The sequence below is a fragment of the Equus quagga genome, chromosome 12, assembly GCF_021613505.1.
Source record: "Equus quagga isolate Etosha38 chromosome 12, UCLA_HA_Equagga_1.0, whole genome shotgun sequence".
NCBI classification, from domain to species: Eukaryota; Metazoa; Chordata; class Mammalia; order Perissodactyla; family Equidae; genus Equus; species Equus quagga.
The window spans coordinates 25,064,195-25,084,705 of NC_060278.1; the positions used below are offsets into that span (position 1 = coordinate 25,064,195).

At 43.6% G+C, this 20,511-nt stretch overlaps 1 protein-coding gene across 1 annotated transcript in view; it reads left to right on the top strand.

Moving 5' to 3' along the window:
• Nucleotides 1-564: 564 nt before the first annotated feature.
• Nucleotides 565-20,511, top strand: part of ITIH5 (inter-alpha-trypsin inhibitor heavy chain 5) — an 87,338-nt gene continuing 67,391 nt past the window's right edge. Inside the window, exons 1-2 of the mRNA XM_046678727.1 lie at nt 565-721; nt 11,004-11,048. Of these exons, the coding sequence (XP_046534683.1) occupies nt 632-721; nt 11,004-11,048 (135 nt within the window). The 5' untranslated portion in view covers nt 565-631. The remainder of the gene's footprint in view (nt 722-11,003; nt 11,049-20,511) is intronic.

The window sequence follows — 20,511 nt, forward strand, 5'->3', positions numbered from 1 at the left end:
TGCTAGCACTTTCTGCATTAGACTGCTAATTAGCATCCCTTAATTTGGCTTCTGAGCATCAGTGACAGATGCCAAGAGGAATGTGCGGTTCTCTGGGCAGAATGAAGAAGGCCTCTTGTTGGCTCTAGGCTAGCAGGCGTCAGGGGTACATCTAGCAGGTGTGTGTCAGGGGCGGGTGTATATAGCAGCTGGGGGGCACGGTATACATAGCAGGTGAGGAGGGTGGGCTGGGTACTGAGGGTCACTGGCTATTCCCATGTCCTCCTGAGAGAGGAATGAAGCGAGTCCATGAAGAAGCATTTCACACCTTGCAGGAGAGGGAGGAAGGTTTGGGGTGGGGTTGGCAGGGGTCACAGGCGCTGGATGGAGAAGGCAGCGGCCAAGAAGGCGACCGCGGGAATCCCGGCGAGGAGGGCGGGGCTGCAGGGCGGGCGGGAGGGGACCGCGGGGCGAGCTGCGGCGGGGCAGCGGGGACCTGGGGCGGCGCGGGGCGGCGCGGGGCGGGGCCCGCAGGGGGCGGGACCCCGGGGGCGCGGGGAGGCGGGGCCGTGCGCGCCCCGCCGATCCCGGAGCGGTGTCCCCGCGCGCGTCCCGCCGCGTCCAGTGCCGGCCGCCACCCTGTCGCCGCGCCATGCTCCTGCTGCTCGGACTGTGCTTGGGGCTGCCGCTCTGCGCGGGGTCTCTGGGAGAGGCGCGGAGCTGGGGTGACACTTCGGAGCCCGTAAGTGGAGATGTGGGGGGAGCCAGGGAGGCCCCGGGCGGGGGCTGCCGTCCCTTCCCATGGCCTTCTCGGGCGCCTGGCGGCTGGACAGGCCCCCTTTGAACAGTCCTGGACGTGAGGAAGGGAGGGGTCACACCCCATCTCCTGTCACAGCATCCCCCTTTCTCTCGGCTCCCCAACCTTCTGCTCGGGAGCTTCCCCATCTGTTGGTCCCTCGTGGCGAGAGAGTCTGGCTGGTGAAGTTTCCTGCAGAATTGCACCTGGGACTTCAGTGTCCTGCAGACCCAAATCTTCTTGGCTTCTGTTATCTGTACAGATTTCTGCTAGTTTGTTGTTGTTGTCGCTCTTTTCTGAGCCAGAGCCCCTAGTTAATCACAACGTTCTTCTTTAAGGCACACGTGTGGGGTAGTTTTGTGTTACTGTCTTTGCTAGTAGTTCCGGAGAGAAAGCACCATCTAGGAAAAGCTCCAGGCTCCTGGAACCGTCTGACTCCTCATCGGGTTCTTATCAGTGGTCCTCCGATGGTGGGCGGAGGACCAGGGACCAGGGACTCACTTCCCCTAGTTAATATTCTGCGCATCTGCCAGAGTTTGTGCTTTAAATGGCTTAACCTCACAGGTGGATAAAACCTGCAAGTATGAAATCTTACTATGATGTCTGAAGAATGGAAAAGCTTTTTAAAAAATGTGAAACGAGTTCACACAAATATCTATGTAAAGACCTTATAGAGAGAAATGGCCGTGTCCCAATCAGTAACTAGTGCGTCTCTACATCCCCTGGTGCTGTTTACACACATATCATTTAAATTATATTTAAATTGTTTAGCTTAAGACGTGTTTTCATGCGGTGGGAGGAAGAAATAAGCAGGCATGGGCTTCCGCCACGTTTCTAGCATCTTGGTGTGAAGACTAGAATCCCCCTAAATAAACATCAGCTGGTTACTCCTGTTGACTCAGCTTCATGGATATGCTTATCTGCAAAAGGGAAGAAATGGCCCTTCTCTTGTAGGGTTGTCAGGAGGAACACCCATAAAAATTCCAAGAGGCTGTGCGTGGCTGGGGTGGTGCAGGCTTTGGATCCAGAGACACTGGTGGTCTTTACTCTGCCCTTTACAGTTGTGTGGTCTGGACAAGCTGCGTCTCTGTGAGCCTTCCTTTCTGGTTGGTCACAGCACGGAATCCACCTCCTTTGGGGCATGCTTGTAAGGACTCAGCTGCTGGTCTGTGTAGAGGCCTGGTATACAGTGGGCGCTCAATAAATGGCAGGTGTTTTAGTACGCGGTTAAGGGCGTGGGCTTGGTGCCAGGCTGCCTGGGTTGGATTCCTGATTCTGTCACTTAGCAGCAATGTGGCCCTGGGCAAGTTACTGGAAGCCTCGATGTCCAATTCTATGAAAGGTGGGAAATAATTGGGTGAGGACTGAGCAGTTAATACACCTAAAGTGCTTGGAACCGTGTCAGCACTTGGGCAGTGGAAGTGCTGAGAGAAGGAATTTAGGGGAAAGATCTTAAAACTTTTTGAGGGTTGCTGGGAGGAGAGTGTGGGAAGAACTGAAACAAAGATTCTGTTTGTGAAGTAGGAGGGGGGATGAAAGCTCTAACATCTGTCTGTGCAAGTGGGATTAACGCTCTCAGTTTGCCTGCCTGGAAAAACATGGGTCTGGCCCATTTCGGTGATTTCATGCCGTCTTCAACCCACGGCACTATTTATTCATCTTGAAAATGACTAAACCAGACAAAAACTCCAACATAGCAAGTTCTGTGAAGATTTGCAATTTAGCCTTTTTATCCCTACTTTATTAAAAAAATGTATGTGCGTGTGATGTAGGGTTTAAGGCCCCACGCTCCAGAACCAGACTTCCTGGGTTCAAATCCCGGCTCTGCACTCACTGGAGCGTTCCTTACCGTCTATGACCCTCTATTTACCCATCTCTAGAATGGAAATGATGAGGTGACTTAATTCAAAGGATTTTGAAGAATAAACAAATTGATGTCCTTAAAGGTTAGAACTGTACCTGACAATGTAGTCAGTGTTCTATTCTCCATAATTATGGTCTTCAAAATTACATATAAACTTAATTTGTCTTATGTGACTGAACATGCCTATTAATTTGCTTTGAGAGTTCAGAGATGTTGTCTTATTTGTCCTTTATCTTTAATTGGAAATATGACTAATTATATCTTAGATTCGGGTTCCTTGCTGTTCCCTCTGTCTCCCCCTCATCTGTAAACAATATTACCCATAGTGAGAACACTTATAAGCAGTAGTTTTCCGACTTTTGTCTGCAAAAGGACAGTCGGGGAGCACATTAACCATTCGTATTCCTGACCCCCCACTGCCGTCAATACAGATCCGTTAGGTTTGGGGTGGAGTCCAGATAATTTGGATGCAGGTGATCCATGGACCACATTTAGAATAATACTGCTTTCAAAGAATCTTTCAGGAAATTAGTGTTTAAAAAGTAGTCTCGTGTATGAAATCAGCTTGCTACAGATTTATCTGATTTGTGAGTTTCAAACTGATATGGTTTCTTTCAGTAAGGATAGGGTCGTATTTCTGTTATTACAAAATCAACTTTTAATTTACAAAATAATAATAGCCACCAATTATTAAGTGTCCGTAATGTCCCAGAGAGTTTGCTAGGTGCTCTAGGTCAAAATAATAAGCAGCAATAAAGTATATAGTTAAAACCACTCCAAGTGGAGCCAGACTGTCCAGGTTCCAACCTGAATCCTGCCACTAACTGGCTGTGTGTACTTGTGCCAGTAACTTAGCCTCTCTGGGTCTTGGTTTCCTCATCGGCAGGATAGAGTTGTTAATGCTCCTACCTTATAGGCAGGGGTGGATTTAGATTTTGAGAGGAGAGTAAAGTTTATACAATTTGCAGGGCCCTCTTGAAGAAAAAGAATATCAAATGATGACTACAAAATTAGGTGCTACAGTGAACATTCAGGGGCTGGCCCCGAGGCTGAGTGGTTAAAGTTCACACACTCCACTTTGGCAGCCCAGGATTCACCAGTCCGGACCCTGGGCGCAGACCCAGCTCCGCTCCTTAAGCCATGTTGTGCTGTGGTGGCGTCCCTCATAGAAGAACTAGAAGGACAAACAACTAGGATATGCAACTGTGTGCTGGGGCTTTGGGAGAAAAAAAGGAAGATTGGCAACAGATATTAGCTCAGGGCCAATCTTCCTCACCTAAAAAGCCTGCAAAAATAAAAAGCAAACCATAAAGTGAACATTGATTTAGCAGGATAAATAAATCACAGCAAATGACACAAATATGTGTCAAACACCACAAATATCACCCATTGTTAAGGGACTGCACAAGGTCAGGGATCTTGAAGCTTACATTTTGTTTGCTTCTGCATGATAATAACGTATTAAATGAAAAATCATAAACCACTTCTACTCTTATGGTTGTGGTGAGGATGAAATGAGTTAATTCAGGCAAAGCCCTTGCGTGTGGTAAGCACTAAGGTCATACTAGCTCTTTTTATTATTTATGTGCAGTCTGGTTAAATCTCTGACTGCCGCTGCAAGGACAGTCTAAGCATGCAATGGAAGTCCCCCCGGGGAAGGGACGTCCCCAGAGTCCTGTGTGCAGAACCTGGATTGGAACCCAGGTGTGCTGGGTGCCAAAGCGAGGATATGAGGGACTCCTCCGAAGACCAGGCCACTTTCCTATTTATAATATAATGCCATTTGTTTCAATGTGACTTTTATTTGTAGCTCCTGGCACATAGAGACTGTTCAGTATATACTTGTGGTACCACATCGATTGTGGTGATACTGTCTGAATCGAGAATTTTCCCGGCGTTTTAATTTTTTATAATCTCACTCAGAAGCAAATTTTTGCATTTGAGAAAACACAGAGAATCCAGGCAACTATTTGTTGTTGTTGTTGTTGTTGTTGTTTTAACTCTTTCAAAAGTCAAGTCAGTAGAAGATTTTGTGAGCTCCAGGCCACTCATACTGTCTCCTTTATGTGCATGGGTGTGATGGTTGAAATGGAGGAGGAGGATCTTGTGGGAGAGATGCTAGAGATCTGCTCACTCTCACACCAGCCATATCTTGTTTCTTTGGGGGTGTGGGGAGGGGGCAAGGGTGAGGAAGTCCTGAGAATCGGGCAGTGAGCTGTACGTGACTTCTCACTAACATCTTCCCAAAGCCTTGGATGGATGCTCCAACGTAAAGCGATCTTGCCTGCCATGCTGGGGGAGTTCTTGTGGGAGGTCCCAGCAAGCTTTCTGAATCTAAGGAATAGCGGGGTCTATCTGGGAAGATGGGGCCACGGGATGGAGACCTGAGCTTTTTTGGGGTGGTGGGGGATCCTGAACCTCCTCGTTATTTTTCCACAAGTCAGAGCCATTTCCCTTGTTTTTCACAGGTGAAGAGAGGGTGACCTGCCTAAGGCCAGTTGCTTTTTGTTTTCTTTCAGCTGCCTGGAAATTGGAATTTTAGCTCCAAAATGAGCTTTCTTCACCCATTACCGAGGTTATGGGTGCCCCAAATTGCAAAAGGTGACTAGCTGAACAGCCTTCTAAAGTAGCAACATTACTCCAAAGGAAGGAAACTCTTGTGCGGGTGATAAAGAATGACCCAACTACTCTTCCCAGACTAACCATTCTCAGCTCAGGTGATAGATGGCAGCCCCAGTGGCTTTCCAAGCTGTAGCCCTTGGTTTTGCGTTGGGCCTTATAGCAGATCTCGGAGACAACTGATTCCTGAGTTGCTGGGTCTTGGTTTCAGGATCTCAGAAGGCCCTCAGAAGGTGGGGCCACCTGGCGGATAAGTTCCGAGTTCAGAGCCCCCAGGAACTCCTGCCTCCAGTCAGTTGATGGTGTGTGGCTGAGGCTGGCCCGGTGCAGCGTCTCTTGGCTCGTTCGTGGGACGTAGGGTCACAGACCCAGTGATAGGGCTCAAGAGGAAGGGTAGAGGGCATGTCCCCGCCTGTATGTCTCTCTCAGTCCCCATGGGTCATTAAAGCATCTGTACCAGAAGGGAAAGTACGTATATGCTCTGCATGTTCAGAGTATCTTCTACCATGGGCGGAATTAAGTTTCGCTGCTCTCATCTCTTCCCAGGCTCTTTCTCATTTATGGACTTTTTAGAATGCTTTCAGGATATTTCTGTTTTCTTCCAATCACAGCCAACATTGTGATTGACCCTGGGGGAAAAATATATTCCCTGTCACTCAAATTATGTACACCTAAGCAGTGCCTGTGGTTTTTTACCTATAGTTGGACTAACTGATGATGGGGAGATTCTAAACTCCACAGCCCCGTTAGTATTGTTGGTGCATTCTTTGTGCAAGGGAAATCTTCAGCCACCCTTCTGCCTCCTGGTGGTGAATGCTGCTTGGTCCGTGCGAGTGAAAGAGGGGGTGGCAGAGCTATGAAGCTGCTTCTCAGCATGGTTCCTGTATTGACTGATTGTCTTTAAATTTCTCCTGGCCTTTCATGCCACTCCAACAAACATCCTACACAGCTAGTTCTAGCCATGCCTCCATCATGAAGCCCCTCATGGTCACTCAAAAACATAGTGCACTCTGCTTTTTTCCATTTCCTTTGAAACTTATAAAAATTACCTTGTCTCTTAAGTTTTCATGAGTATATTTCTTTCAAGTTAGGTAGTATGGTCCTTGATGGCAAGGATCGTGGCTTGTATTTCTCAATTAATTTTGTGGTCTGGACATCTTCTGTTCTGACGCTGGAGAAATCAGCTCAGCTCTGTAGAAGCAAAGAATCCTATTTGAGCCGTCTCTTACGTCTTTGATTTGGCGCCCCGTGCTCACAGGCATTCATGGCAATCCTCGACATTAAGCTGGAAGTGGTTACTTATCTATCCTGAAGCCCCACTCCCAGATTCTTAAAGGCGATGAGAAAACTCTCAAACCGTAAAGGGATCAGGAATTCCTAACTAAAAACAACGATGATGACATTGGTGTCCTTTCCACTTCCAGTCCTAGCTGGCTCCAGGAATCCGTGTGTACCAGGAAGTTTTGCTTCTGGTTCAGTCTGAGTTTAAATGTGGACTGAAGTGGAGCCATCGTGGTCCCCTGAGACGTCAGATAGTCATCTCAAAAATGAAAAACCAACTTCTCTTGTTCTCCTCAAGCCTTGTTTATTTTCTCAAAAAGCCTACTTTGCAAAGGAGGAAGCTTCAAAGAAAATACTTTAGATCAATCAAAGAACATAATACCTGAGAGGGGCTGGGCCTTCCTTCTGACCATAACTATTTTAAGTGGTCCCCAGCCTATTCCACAATTTTAGGAAGGGAAGGGCCTGAGATGAACCTGCAGATCTGGTCAGGACGTTCCCGCGGTGCTTGTTACGGCTTTCCTCGGACCGTCTCGTATGTCCCACCTCATTTCAGAAAGAGAAACCAGTGTCCTCCCAGTGATTGGTTCTCATCTGGAGTCAAGGTGGTGGATCCCAACCTAAATCCTGCGCTATTTCTTTCTAGCCCACGTTCTGGAGAACAGGAGGCTCTGTGAGGGCGTCTGAGGGTCGTTTAGAATCTGTGTATATTTTGGGGGCGGGATCAGGGAGAGAACAGGGGTTGAAACAGTTTCTGTTATACCTTCAGTTTGCAAAGTGGGAATATCTTTATTTTTTTCCTATATGAAAGTAGTACGTGCTAATTTGTCAAAAATTGAGGTAATACACAAAAGTTTAAAGAGAAAGAATTCAATAGCCATTAGCATTTGGGGGACATTCTACACACGCAAACACTTATACTTACAAAAGTGAGGTTGTGTTAGATAGTGTTTTGTTACCTGATTCAATTACTTAAAAATGCATCATGAATCTATCAGTCAGGATAGGCTATGCTACGCCGTGGTAACAACCCCCCAATCTCAACGTGTTACATACCAGACGTTTTTTTCTTGCTCATACAACTTGTCCGTCTTGCGTTGGCAGTGGAGCAAGTATGCACACTGTGGTCACTCAGGAACTTGGGCTACATGGAGCAGCTGCCATCTCAAGTGTTGCTCATCCCCGTGCCAGAGAAAAGGCAGTTCTGGAGGAGCACACATCTGTAATTAAATACTTGGCCCAGAAGTGACAAATGCTACTTACATTCGTAACTTACTCGCCTGAGCTAGTCTCATGGCCCTGCCGTCCACAAGGGGGCCAGGAAATGCAATACTTCTGGCAGAGAGCTGGAGAAGCATTTGGTGAACAGCACAGAAGTCCAATAAAATGAACATTTATTGGTGCCAATAAATATAGATCCTAAATAGAGATCATTGTATTCTAATTAATCTGTGTATCATAATATATTTAACCAAACCACTTTTAAAGGATATTTTAGGCTATTCCCAATTCTTATCAATTGTTTTAAAAGTTGCAAAGAATTTTCTTCACATTCATTGTTTTCTATGAATTTTTTTCCCCTTATGATACTTTTCTGTGAGTAGAATTTCCAAAAGACATGCGTACTAGTGGGAATGTAAAATGTTGCAGCCACTTTGGAAAACAGTTTGGCAATTTCTTAAAAGTTAAATTTACCATACAACCCAGGAATTCCACTCCTGGGTTTTTCTACCTGTGGGAAGTAAAAACATGTGTCCAACACAAAGACTTGCATGTGATGTTTAATGCAAGTTCCACATTGTGAAAAATAGCCAAAAAGCCAAAAGACCAAAACATCCTTCAACTGATGAACGGATCAACAAAGTGTAGTCTATCCATACAATGGACTATTATTCAGACATGAAAAGGAATGAAGTCCTGATATGTGCCACAACATGGATGAATCTTGAAAAGAGAGTAGTAAGTGGAAAAAGCCAGTCACGAAAGATTGACGCCATTTATATGAAATGTCCAGAATGAGCAAATCCGTAGAGACAAATTGAATTAGTGGTTGCCTAGGGCTGGGGGAAAGGCCGGGGTTGGGAGGTGAGAGCTCAGGGGCACAAGGCTTCTTCTAGGATGATAAAATGTTCTAAATTGATTGTGGTGATGGTTGCACCACCCTGTGAATATACTAAAAAACATTGAATTGTGCACTTTAATTGAATGAATTTTATTGTTTGTAAATTATACCTCATAAAGCTGTTTAAAAAAGATATGCATAAAATCCAGGCATATTTTTCAAGTTTTTGATCCACATTGTCAAATTGCCCTCCAGAAAGGACTTTTTTTTTTTTGAGGAAGATTAGCCCTGAGCTAACTGCTGCCAATCCTCCTCTTTTTGCTGAGGAAGACTGGCCCTGAGCTAACATCCATGCCCATCTTCCTCTACTTTATATATGGGACGCCTACCACAGCATGGCTTTTGCCAAGCAATGCCATGTCTGCACCTGGGATCTGAACTGGCAAACCCTGGGCTGCTGAGAAGCAGAACATGCAAACTTAACTGCTGCGCCACCAGGCCCAACCCTGGACAATTTTTTAAATTCTTAAACGTTTTAATTTTTTTTCATTGAGGTCATAACGGCTCATAACTGTGAAATTTCAGTTGCACATTATTATTTGTCAGTCATGATATGAATGTGCCCCTTCACGCCTTGTGCCCATCCCACAATCCCCTTCCCCCAGTAACCACTAAACTGTTGTCTTTGTCCATGTGTTTGTTTATCTTCCACATGTGAGTGAAATCATATGGTGTTTGTTTTTCTCTGTTTGGCTTATTTCACTTAACATAATAACCTCAAGGTCCATCCATGTTGTTATGAATGGGACGATTTTGTCATTTTTTTATGGCTGAGTGGTATGCCATTGTATATATATATACGACATCTTCATTCATCAGTCAGTGGGCACTTGGGTTGCTTTCACGTCTTGGCTATAGTGAATAATGCTGCCATGAACATAGGGGTGCCTAAGTCTCCTTGAAATGTTGATTTCAAGTTCTTTGGATAAATATCCAGTAGTGGGATAGCTGGATTGTATGGTATTTCTACATTTAATTTTTTGATAAATCTCTATACTGTTTTCCATAGTGGCCACTCCAGTTTGCATTCCCACCGGCAGTGAATGGGGGTTCCCTTTTCTCCATAACCTCTCCAACACTTCTTATTTTTTGTCTTGTTGATTGTAGCCATTCTAATGGGTGTAAGGTGATATGTTAGTGTTGTTTTGATTTGCATTTCCCTGATGATCAGTGATGTTGAGCATCTTTTCATGTGCCTATTGGTCATCTGTATATCTTCTTTGGAAAAATATCTGTTCATATCCTCTGGCCGTTTTTTGATTGGGTTGTTTTTTGTTGTTGTTGAGTTTTCTGAGTTCTTTATATATTATGGAAATTAACCCCTTGTTGGATATATGATTTGCAAATATTTTCTCGAAGTTGTCTTTTCATTTTGTTCCTGGTTTCCTTTGCCTTGCAGAAGCTCTTTAGTGTGATGAAGTCCCACTTGTTTATTTTTTCTTTTGTTTCCCTTGTCTGAGTAGACATGGTATTCAAATAGATCCTTTTGAGATGGATGTCAGAGAGTGTACCACCTATATTTTCTTCTAGAAGTTTTATGGTTTCAGGTCTTACTTTCAAGTCTTTGATCCATTTTGAGTTTATCTTTGTGTATGGCGAATGATAATGGTCTACTTTCACTTTTTTGCATGTGGCTGTCCCGTTTTCCCAACACCATTTATTGAAGAGCCTTTCCCAGAAAGGATGATTTTTTTCCTCACAACAATAGCAGTTAACATTCCTCTTATTTAAACAGTGACTTACCGTGAGTAATGTTCAACAGCCAGCTGGGACTTTTAGTCCACACTGCCTGGTTGATCGACATGATTTTTCAAAATGAGGATTTTATCACCTTCCCTTCACCTCCTCTGCACATGGGAAAGTATAGCATGTAGCATATCGTCAGAAAAAATACAGTAGTAAAATTCAAGGTAAGTTATTTTGCTTCCAGAGTTTTCTGGAGTTTTGAGTTGAATAATTCAGCCCATCAGAATAAGGCTGAACGTGTTTATCATTGTAATAGACACAATAGCAAAGAGTTGATTTTCAAGCCCAAAATAAAATGAAAAACAGAATACAAATATTGTCATGAACTCTTTGTTCTTCTTATTGCACCCAGGCCCCTCTAACAGATTTAAGAACACTCAGATCATGAGGTAGTGTGCCATTGTGGGTTAAGAAGTCAGCCAGGTCCAGGAGGGATGAATTCTGATTCTGGCCTGCAAGCTTCCTGATTCAAGGTCAAAACTGCTTTTCTGGCTGGATAGCCCTTTTTGTGAATCTGAATTTATTTTAACCCCCTCATGTAACTCCTTTAAGAATGACCTCACAATCATTTTTCATGACTCTTCTCTTTTCTATAGGTTGGAGTCAGGGTCCCGAGGCAACTCAGGCTGTTGCAAAGACTGGTATGTATATTCATGGTTACCTCTTAAAAGTCTGTTCCCTCTGTCAACTTAAAAACCACATTTGCCTGTTATTTTTTCCTCCAAATGAAATTATTTGGGAATAGTCAAAAGAATGGCAGTTTGGGACATGCATGCTGTGGGGAACCATAAGCAAACCCAGCAAACAAAGGAGGGGAGCTGCTTTTACAGAGAAAAAGGGGGAATAGGGAGGGGCTGCTCTAAAGGAAAGTCCGTTGGGGGAAGAGTAACAGTTCAGGGTGGCAACGGCTTCTCATTGGCTGAACTGTGATGTTTCTCATTGGCTGAGCTGTGGTGTCTCTCATTGGCTGAGCTGCTGCGTTTCTCATTGGCTGGACTGCTGCATTTCTCATTGGCTGAGCTGCAGCATTTCTCGTTGGCTGGGCTGTTGCAGGCAAGGGAGAGAAATCTTCCTTCAGTAGTAAAGTAGTTGTGCTTCCTGTCAAAGATGCCAGCCTCCCTCTCCTCCTGTTTGGTGTAATTAACAATGTGTGATCGGACCTGAGAGCTCCCTCTAGAAGCCCTCCTAACTCTGATTTAGCTAAAGTTTCTTTTATTAATTTCCACACTTCACTTATTCTGTGTATCTTGGAACCAGGCGCTAGTTTTGCTTGCGACTCCCCCAAAGCTTATGAAGTTGCTTGTAGAAGAATTCTAATATGAAACAGCATAGCTTTGATAAGACTTCTTTAAGTGGATTTTTCTTTCTGGGAAAAGACCTCATTATTTTAGTAGGAATACAAGGACAAAGTATGGAGTTTCAAAGTCCTTCTTTAAAAAAACCAAAAAATCTAAATTAACTTTTACTGTTTTATGACATGCTTACACAAGAAATAAAGACTTTTTTTTTGTTGTGAAGTGAACAACTAAAGCAAGCAAAGAATTCACATTTGTAAATTAAAGCTTCGTGGGAGGCACGTTGGACAAAGCTCTCAATGCATGTAGGAGGCTAACAGATGGAGCTTGGGCAAACGTTCTGGAACTCTGAGAGCTGACGTGAAACCATCTCAGTTCTTCCTTACTACTGTGTGTACAATGACATATCAGAATGTGGGGACATGCCTTCAGGCTCTGGGGTGTGGCTTCCCAAGCACTTCCTCAAGGGTGACGGGTTTATCCAAGGCCTCCTTACACCTGGTGGGTGTTTGAGTCAATTCTAGCTTTATCATGACCAGTGTCACAATCATGACCATCTTTGTTTGGACCAAGACTTTGCGTTCCTGTCATTTCTGCTTGGTTAGAATTGGTAAGAGGCGGTAGAACCAAGATCTGAGTCCCAACTCTCTGATTCTGAGTCTGTGCTCTTAACGAATACACCAAACTGCCTTCTCAATTCTATTTCTATTTCTTATTATTTTAGCTCAGCCATACGTCACCTGGCCTTGCTCTATCCATTCTTTTAGGTCATGAAAAGTATTCCGTGTTGTTGGCACACCATAATTTATTAAGCATTCTACTATTGATGAGCTTTCAATTTGTTTCCATTTCTTTTTTGCCCCTGTAAATAATGCTGCAAAAAACATTTTGTTTATTCCATCATATGGGTGCTTTTGATTCTGTGGCCTAGATTTTCAGTAGCAGGATTGCTGGATCCAAGTGCATAGACATTTTACATTTTGATAGATGTTGTCAGACTCCTTTTGAATGCTGTTACTCCTAATACTATCTGTGTATATTCCATGTCTGTCAGCAGTGATGAATATGCACATTTCTGCCAGGAAGGATATAATTACTCTTTTTGATTTGTCAGTCTCTTAGATATAAAGTACATTTTGTTGTTCCTTTAACTTGCATTTCCTTGACTATGTATGAGTTTGGACTTTTTTTTATATATTTATCGGCCATTCAGAGTAGTTCTTCTGTGAATTATTGTTTTTTAAGGTCTGGTGCCCATTTTTCTGTTGTGTTTTTTATCACCTAATTGTCAATGGGTCAGAGATCTTTGTGTGTTATAGATATTCTGTCTTCTGAATTGGAAGAGTTTGCTCCTAAATCTGTTGTTTGTCTACTTACTTTGTTTATGGTGTATTTGCCGTATAAAAGTTTCAAGTGCCTGGGGCCGGCCCGGTGGTGCAGCAGTTAAGTGTGCACATTCTGCTTTGGCAGCCCGGGGTTCACCAGTTCGGATCCCGGGTGCGGACATGGCACCGCTTGCTGAGCCATGCTGTGGTAGGAGTCCCACGTATGAAGTAGAGGAAGATGGGCACGGATGTTAGCTCAGGGCCACGCTTCCTCAGCTAAAAGAGGAGGATTGGCAGCAATTAGCTCAGGGCTAATCTTCCTCAAAAAAAAAAAAAGTTTTAAGTTCCTAAGTAATAAATAAATAAGTAAATAAATTAAAAAATGTATCTTTTCTTTACAGCCTCTGAGTTTTCATTCTTGGTTACAAAGATTTTCTTGACCCTTTGGCTTATACTGTTTATGTGATTACTTAGATTTTCTTAGAAATCTCTTTGAATTTTAAAAGTCTTACTTTTACATGTATTAGGCTTTTTTAACATGAACTTTGTTTAGCCATCCAACTGGTACCAGAATGCTCTTTCCAGCAGTAGGCCTGTGCTTTGCTTTCTTTTGCAAATGTCTTCAATGACTCATATCATCTGTAGGATTAACTCCAAGACACAGCCCCTGCCCTCGGGAGGTGAGATGATGACAGGCAATTGTTTTAGGAAAACCAAGCCAGCATCTGTTAAGCACTATGGAGACTCAGACACAAAGATAACCTTGCTGTTCAAAATATAACATTTTTGTATATGTGACACCAGAGAGCTTCATAAAAAGAGCATGTAATTAATTCAGAATTGTAACAGCTATTCTAAAATTTATAGGGGCCAGTCCTATGGCCAAGTGGTTAAGTTTGTACACTCTGCTTCAGCGGCCCAGGGTTTCGCCACTTCGGATCCTGGGCACGGGCCTAGCACCGCTCATCAAGCCTTGCTGTGGATGCATCCCACATGGTAGAACCAGAGGGACCTGCAACAAGAATATGCAACTGTGTACTGGGGGGCTTTGGGAGAAGAAGAAGAAGGAAAAAAAAGATTGGCAACAGATGTTAGCTCAGGTGCCAATCTTTAATAAATAAATATATAAAATTTATAGGCAGGATTTGTTTTAAGCAGATGTGGTAGGCCACGTAGATGTGGAAATGAGCTTCATGAAGGAAGAAGTTTATACTCACAGATCCCTAGGGATGGGGTGCATGGCTCACCATGCAGGGCCTCTTGGGGAAGCACCTGGGTTGGTGAGGAGGCAGAATGAGCAGAGAGGAAGGCACAGCCCAGAGCCTTTATTGGGCTTTAGTGGAAGGAACTGGCGAGTCAGTTTAGGTTTGCTGAGTGAGCTTAGGATTGGATAGCTTGAATGATTTTGGCAGGCTCTGGGCTGTAATAGTGGTCCCTGGTTGTTTGGTACCTGGCCCCGGTATGATTTAGGATGGGGGAACATTGACCAGGTGTGTGGCAATTTGAGAGTGCGGGCTCTGGGCTGGTTGACTGTGTAGCACAAGTGTGCTTGCTGGTTTGTTTGCTATCTCTAGAAACAGCCAGCCCCCGGAGGGGCAGTCTCTGCAGGATCAAGGCCTCAAATGCCAGAGCATCCAGAAAAGAGAGAGAAAGAAAATATAGTCAGTACAGCAGGCAGGGTTATATATGCACATATCTCCCTACTCCCAACTCTGACCATCATGGTTTGTCCTTTTTAGGAGGTGTGTAGAGTAGAGTTTTTTCCTACTCCTAGGTGATCATTGCATTTTATGTTTCCTGTCTTCTAAATGTAGTGAAATATTGCTAAGTGGAACATACTAGCGCAAATGGGGGATTCAGAGCTGATGCCACCCTTCCATCTGTGGAGGGGTAAGATTATTTCCTCAAGGAGGTGAACACAGTACTCAGGATGTGCCTTGTCTGGAGGTCTTCTCTTCCTGTGATAACAACATGGGCCATGTTGTTTTTCTCAGAAAGGAGACGCAATAAGGTTTAGCAGAGATCTCTGGACCCAGAGTCAGCCAACTGCCAAGCAACATCATTGTCCTTTATAAAGTGATGGGGAGCCAAGTTCGATGATTTCTAAGGTTCTCCGTCATCTCCAAAATTACTTCTTCTAACGGTCACCACATTATTCTTCTAATAGACCAGAATAAAACAGCAAAAGGTTAATCTTCTGGGAAGAGGCCTGGGTTCTGGCAAATGCCGTTGCAAACATTTCTCAGTTACATTTCATCGCAAACATTCTTCATTACATTTCCAGATGGCATCTTGGGTAATTCAGGACATCCTCTGGGTGGCTTGATTTTAAATGACTCAGATGAGTCACAGAGAAACCTCTGGTCCCTTGAGCAGCTAATTAAGACACTCCCCGCCTCAAACTGCTTCTCCATCTGCTGAGCCTTTGTAGGAAAAATAATGAAGAATTTATTGTCACAGAAGACTTGATCTTTGCCCCTGTTTTCCAGTTGACATCCCCAAACAACATAATGAATTAAATATAAATATAGAAAGCATGTTGGATTTTTAAGAAGTGTACACTGGGAAAAATTGAGGCAACCTTTTATATCCTTCCTTCTATGACACATTTTCATGGAGCTCTGCCATCGCAAGCTCTGTGCTTGGCTTTTGGGCTTGTTCATTTCCTGACAATTTTGGGTACCTGTCCAATAGTCTTCTCACAACGCACGGTCTTTCTAATTAAACTGCTTGCTCTATTCCTTGTTCCAGGTGTGTGATATGGTTCCTTCCAGCTTCCATGTCTTTTGTGTTTTTAGCATGTCCCTTTTGTTCTCTTTCACCACATACAAATTCTACATCTATTTAAAAACTATTTCTGACCTTTAGACCTCACTGATTTCCCTTTCTTTGGAAAACTGAAAAGTCTTATAGTCAGTAAGTAAAAAAAAGAAATATATGTCTATGCTGTTAGTGCTGTGAAGTGGATTCTGACTCCTAGCCACCCCGTGGACAGCAGAGCAGAACCCTGCCCGATCTTTTTGCACCATCCTCTCATCTTCTGGTGCTGTATCAGCCAACGCTCTGCTGCTGTTCACAGGGTTTTCATAGCCAGTCTTTTTGGGAAGTGGGTGGCTGAGTCCTTCTTTCTAGTGCTGGAGCTCCGCTGAAACCTATCCACCGTAGGTGACCCTGCTGGTATCTGAAATCCCTGTGGCAGAGCTTTCAGCATCACAGGAACACACAGCTGCCACAGTGTGACAACTGACAGACGGGTGGTGTGGTTCCCTGGGAAATGAACCTGGGCTGTGGCGGCAATCTTAATCACTAGACCACCAGGGCTGGCTATATATATATATACACACACACATATATATATACACACATATACATGTGTGTGTACGTATGTACAGATACACACATATACGTGTGTGTGTGTACGTATGTACAGATACACACATATATATCCCCTATCCCCTATATCTTCCTATGTTGCTTTATATTTTTTGCACTTTATCCCCAATGTGGTCGTAAGTGCCTTGAAACAAGGAACCATGTGTAACATTTCTTTCCAATCCTTTATAGAATTTAGTCTATTGTAGTGCTTAATGAATACTAATTTATTACCATTTCCTTTTTTGGGATATATATTTTTCTTTAATTGTTCAAGATTCAGAAAATTCAATTCAATTCCATAAATGTTTTTGAGTTTCACTCTATGCTGAGAGCTGTGGGTGACAAACAAAGGGGAACAAGCCATGGGCCCTGTTCCCCACGTGTTGGCAGCCTCGTAGGGGAGGGGTCCTGGGTGGGTCCCTTGGGCAGAGGGGTATGGATTTGCGCATGACTGATTTTGGTGCATGGTGGACCGAGAGAGCTGTAACAGAAAGGCAAGTGCCGTGATGTATAAGTGGATCAGGGGCTCCTCTGGGAAACAGTAACTGGGCAGAAGCAGGCACCCTAAAATAGTTTCTTAAAACTTTTACAAGCCTGTCTCTTGGGCCCGTAAACTATTTTTCCTCTTCTTGGTGTAATGTTGTGGAAAATTCTGCTGCATCCTTAACCTTATTTTAAGGCCAAAGAAGATACCATGGTAGTTAAGGTTAGTATTTTGTCAATGTTGTCTAATTTTCTCATTTAAGTTCAATAAAATTATAATTGATAATTGTCTCACAAATCAGAACAAATCAACATGGCATTGAAAATAGTCTCAAGGGTATCAAATGAAGAAGATTTTTTTTTTTTTTGCTGAGGAAGATTCTCCCTGAGCTAACATCCACCGCCAGTCTTCCTCTTTTTGTATGTGAGCTGCCACCACAGCATGGCCACTGACAGATGAGCAGTGTAGGTCTGCACCCAGGAACCGAACCCAGGCTGCCGAAGCAGAGTGTGCCGAACTTAACCACTAGGCCCCTGGGGCAGGCTCTGAAGAAGATTTTTAATGATTTTTAAAATAGTCCAAGTCAAGGACCCTCTACTGAAGGAGCTAAATTTTATTTGGAATGCTATGCCCAGAGAGCTGTACACTTCATTTATCTAAGAGGTAAACTTAAGTTTTTTCCCTACTAGTACTCAAGTTTTATGTGAAAGACTTAAGTGATAAGTTGATGGGGAGAATTTTTGGAAATGTCGGAATATGACGACCATGCAGAATGGATTCAGCTTAATGTCCTGTGTCTTGAATACTTAGAATTTAATGGATGAGAACTGGGCTTCCCAGGCAACTTTCGAATCAACAGCAAAGACTGAATTATGTTAAGTGTGCTTTTGGAGGTCTATGATTTATTGGCTGTGTCACAACCGTCGCTGTGGAAAGCCTTGAACGGCCAGGCTGCCTCTGGAATCCTTTTTGAAAGAGGCAGGGCTGGAAGTCAGGGACTCCCGATTCCACACTGGATTGACTTACTTCCTACCTGTGTGACCTGGGGCAAGAAAACTGCTTTGACCTACCTTGGTAAAGCGGGGAATTGCACTTGAGAGTCTCTTCTTTATATCTTGTCTTTACAATTTATACTGTAACTTCTTCCACTAGGATTTCAAGGGTATTTCTAATATGCAGAAGTCTAGTTCACAAAACAAAATGCATAGAGATCGGAAATAGCATGGAGATTGAAATAACTAACAAAATGACTAAGTCCAGCTCCAGTGCAACTTATGCTAAAGTCGGACTGCGAATTCAAATGTCTAAAGGGACTAGGCAGCTGTTCCAGCTTCTATTGCCATATAAAATCCTTCCCCCAAACTCAGTGGCTTAAAGCAGGAAGTATTTTATTATTATGCCATTTGTAGGGCAGGCATTTGGGCAGGGCTCAGCTGAGTGATTCTTCTGGCCACATAGTGTTGATGGAGGTCGCTCAGTGGTGTTCAGCTGGCAGACGGGCTGACTATGACTTCACTCATGCGTTGGGTCCTTGGCGGGAATGCCTGCAGCTGAGCTCTCTGCCGCAACCACCTACAATGCCTCCAAATGGCCTCTCCACCATGACAGTCTCAGTCAAACATGGTGACTGAGGGCCTCCAGAGAGAGTGCTCCGAGAGACCCGGATGGAAGTGATGAGGCTTCTGGTGAGCTGGCCTTGGAGTCCCAGAACATCACTTCCAGTGGGTTCTATAGGTGAAGCAGGTCACTAAGGCCCTAATTCAAAGAGAAATGAATTAAACTCCACCTTTCAATGGCAGGGGAAGCAAAGAATTTGTGGCCATTTAAAAAAATGCATTATTTTTTCTTTCAACTTTTTGTTCTTGTAGTAAAATATGCATAACATAAAATTTACCTTCTTAACATTTTAAAGTGTACAGTTCAGTGGCATCGAGTACATTCACACTGTCCTGCCACCATCATCAATCCATCTCCAGAACTCTGTTTGTCTTGCAAAACTGAAATTCTATCCCCATTAAACAATAACTCTCCATTTCTCCCTCCCACGAACCCTGGAAACCACCATTCTTTCTATCTATATGAATTTGATTATTCTAGGTATTTCATATGAGTGGAATCATAGAGTATTTTTCCTTTTGTCATCAGTTTATTTTTCTTAGCATAATGTCCTCATAGTTATCCATGTGGGAGCATGTGTCAGAATTTCCTTCCCTTTTAAGACAATAATATTCTCTTGTATGTATAGACCATATTTTGTTTATCCATTCATCCATCTGTGGATACTTGGGTTGCTTCCATGTTTCAGCTGTTGTGAAAAATGCTGCTATGAATTTAGGTGTACACATCGTGGCCATTTTTAATCTAGTAGAACAGGAATGAAATGAATGGAATAGGCTGGGAATCAGAAAAATTCCAGTGAAAATGGCTATGTACTCTCAGTCTTAATGTCAGTGAGACAACTGGACTTGGGAGGGCCTGGGGCACTGGAGGTGTGGGACGTGGGTCTGAGCCACAGTGGCAGCCACCATTAGTGCCAGCAGCCTATGGTCATGTGGGAATGTGCAGCCAGATTCGGCCCACTTTGTTTTTCAAGAGAACTGGGCATTATGGATTTTTATGGAACTCTCCTAATTTTTAAACGTTGTCACCTAAACTTGAAAAATTTAAAAAGATTGTGCAAGTCAAATAAAAATGTCTGTGGGCTGTTTAATTTGGGATCTCTTCAGTGACATGGGAATCAGTAAAGATATGTGAATGACTGATCTCAGGGCCTTATCTGTTTAAATAGCGTAGACTGGGGATCAGCGAACTTTTTCTTAAAAGAGCAGGTAGTAAATATTGTATGCTTTGCAGTCCGTACAGCCTCTGTTGCAATTAGATAACTACTCAACTACTCTGCATTGTAGCAGGAAAGTAGCCACAGACAATATGTAAATGAATTTATGTTCCAATAAAACTCTATGTACAAAACTACCTACCATAGTTTGCCCACCCCTTGTATAGATGAATTGGAGAACAAGGGGCATCTGAAGAGAGTTTCAAATAATGAAAAATAATTATAAAGAGTTGATGGACGATAGAGGACTTGTTAATTCATTTGTGAAAAGAAACACTATGCAGCTGTTAAAAAAAGAATGAGCTAGATCTGTTGGTACAAAGGCAGATTGCATTTTCCAAAGATGGCGGCACTTTGATACTCCACTCCTCCCATTGGCACAGGGTGTGTGTGCTCTGCTTTTGAAAATGAGTGTGATTTTGTCACTGGATGAGTAGAGTATGGTAGAAGTGATGCTATGTGACTTTCAAGGTTGGGTATAAAAGGGGCTGTGGCTTCCACCTCTCTGTGGGGAAATATGACCTTGGGAAGTCTCTAGCTACCACGGAATCAGGCCGATGGACTGGTGTGTGAGCTAGCCCATGCTGTGAGTTAGCCTGAACTTGCCCATGTGGAAGGACCACACAGAGAGGCCCTGGGACAACATGACCTAGAGAGATGCCAGCCGGCCCTGAGCAGCTTCAGCGACCCACTGTTCCAGTGGCAGGCGCCCTCTGACTGCAAATGAGCGAGGTCCCCCAGCCAAGCTCTTCTAGAATTTCTAACCTCATGAGAGAAAAATACCATGAT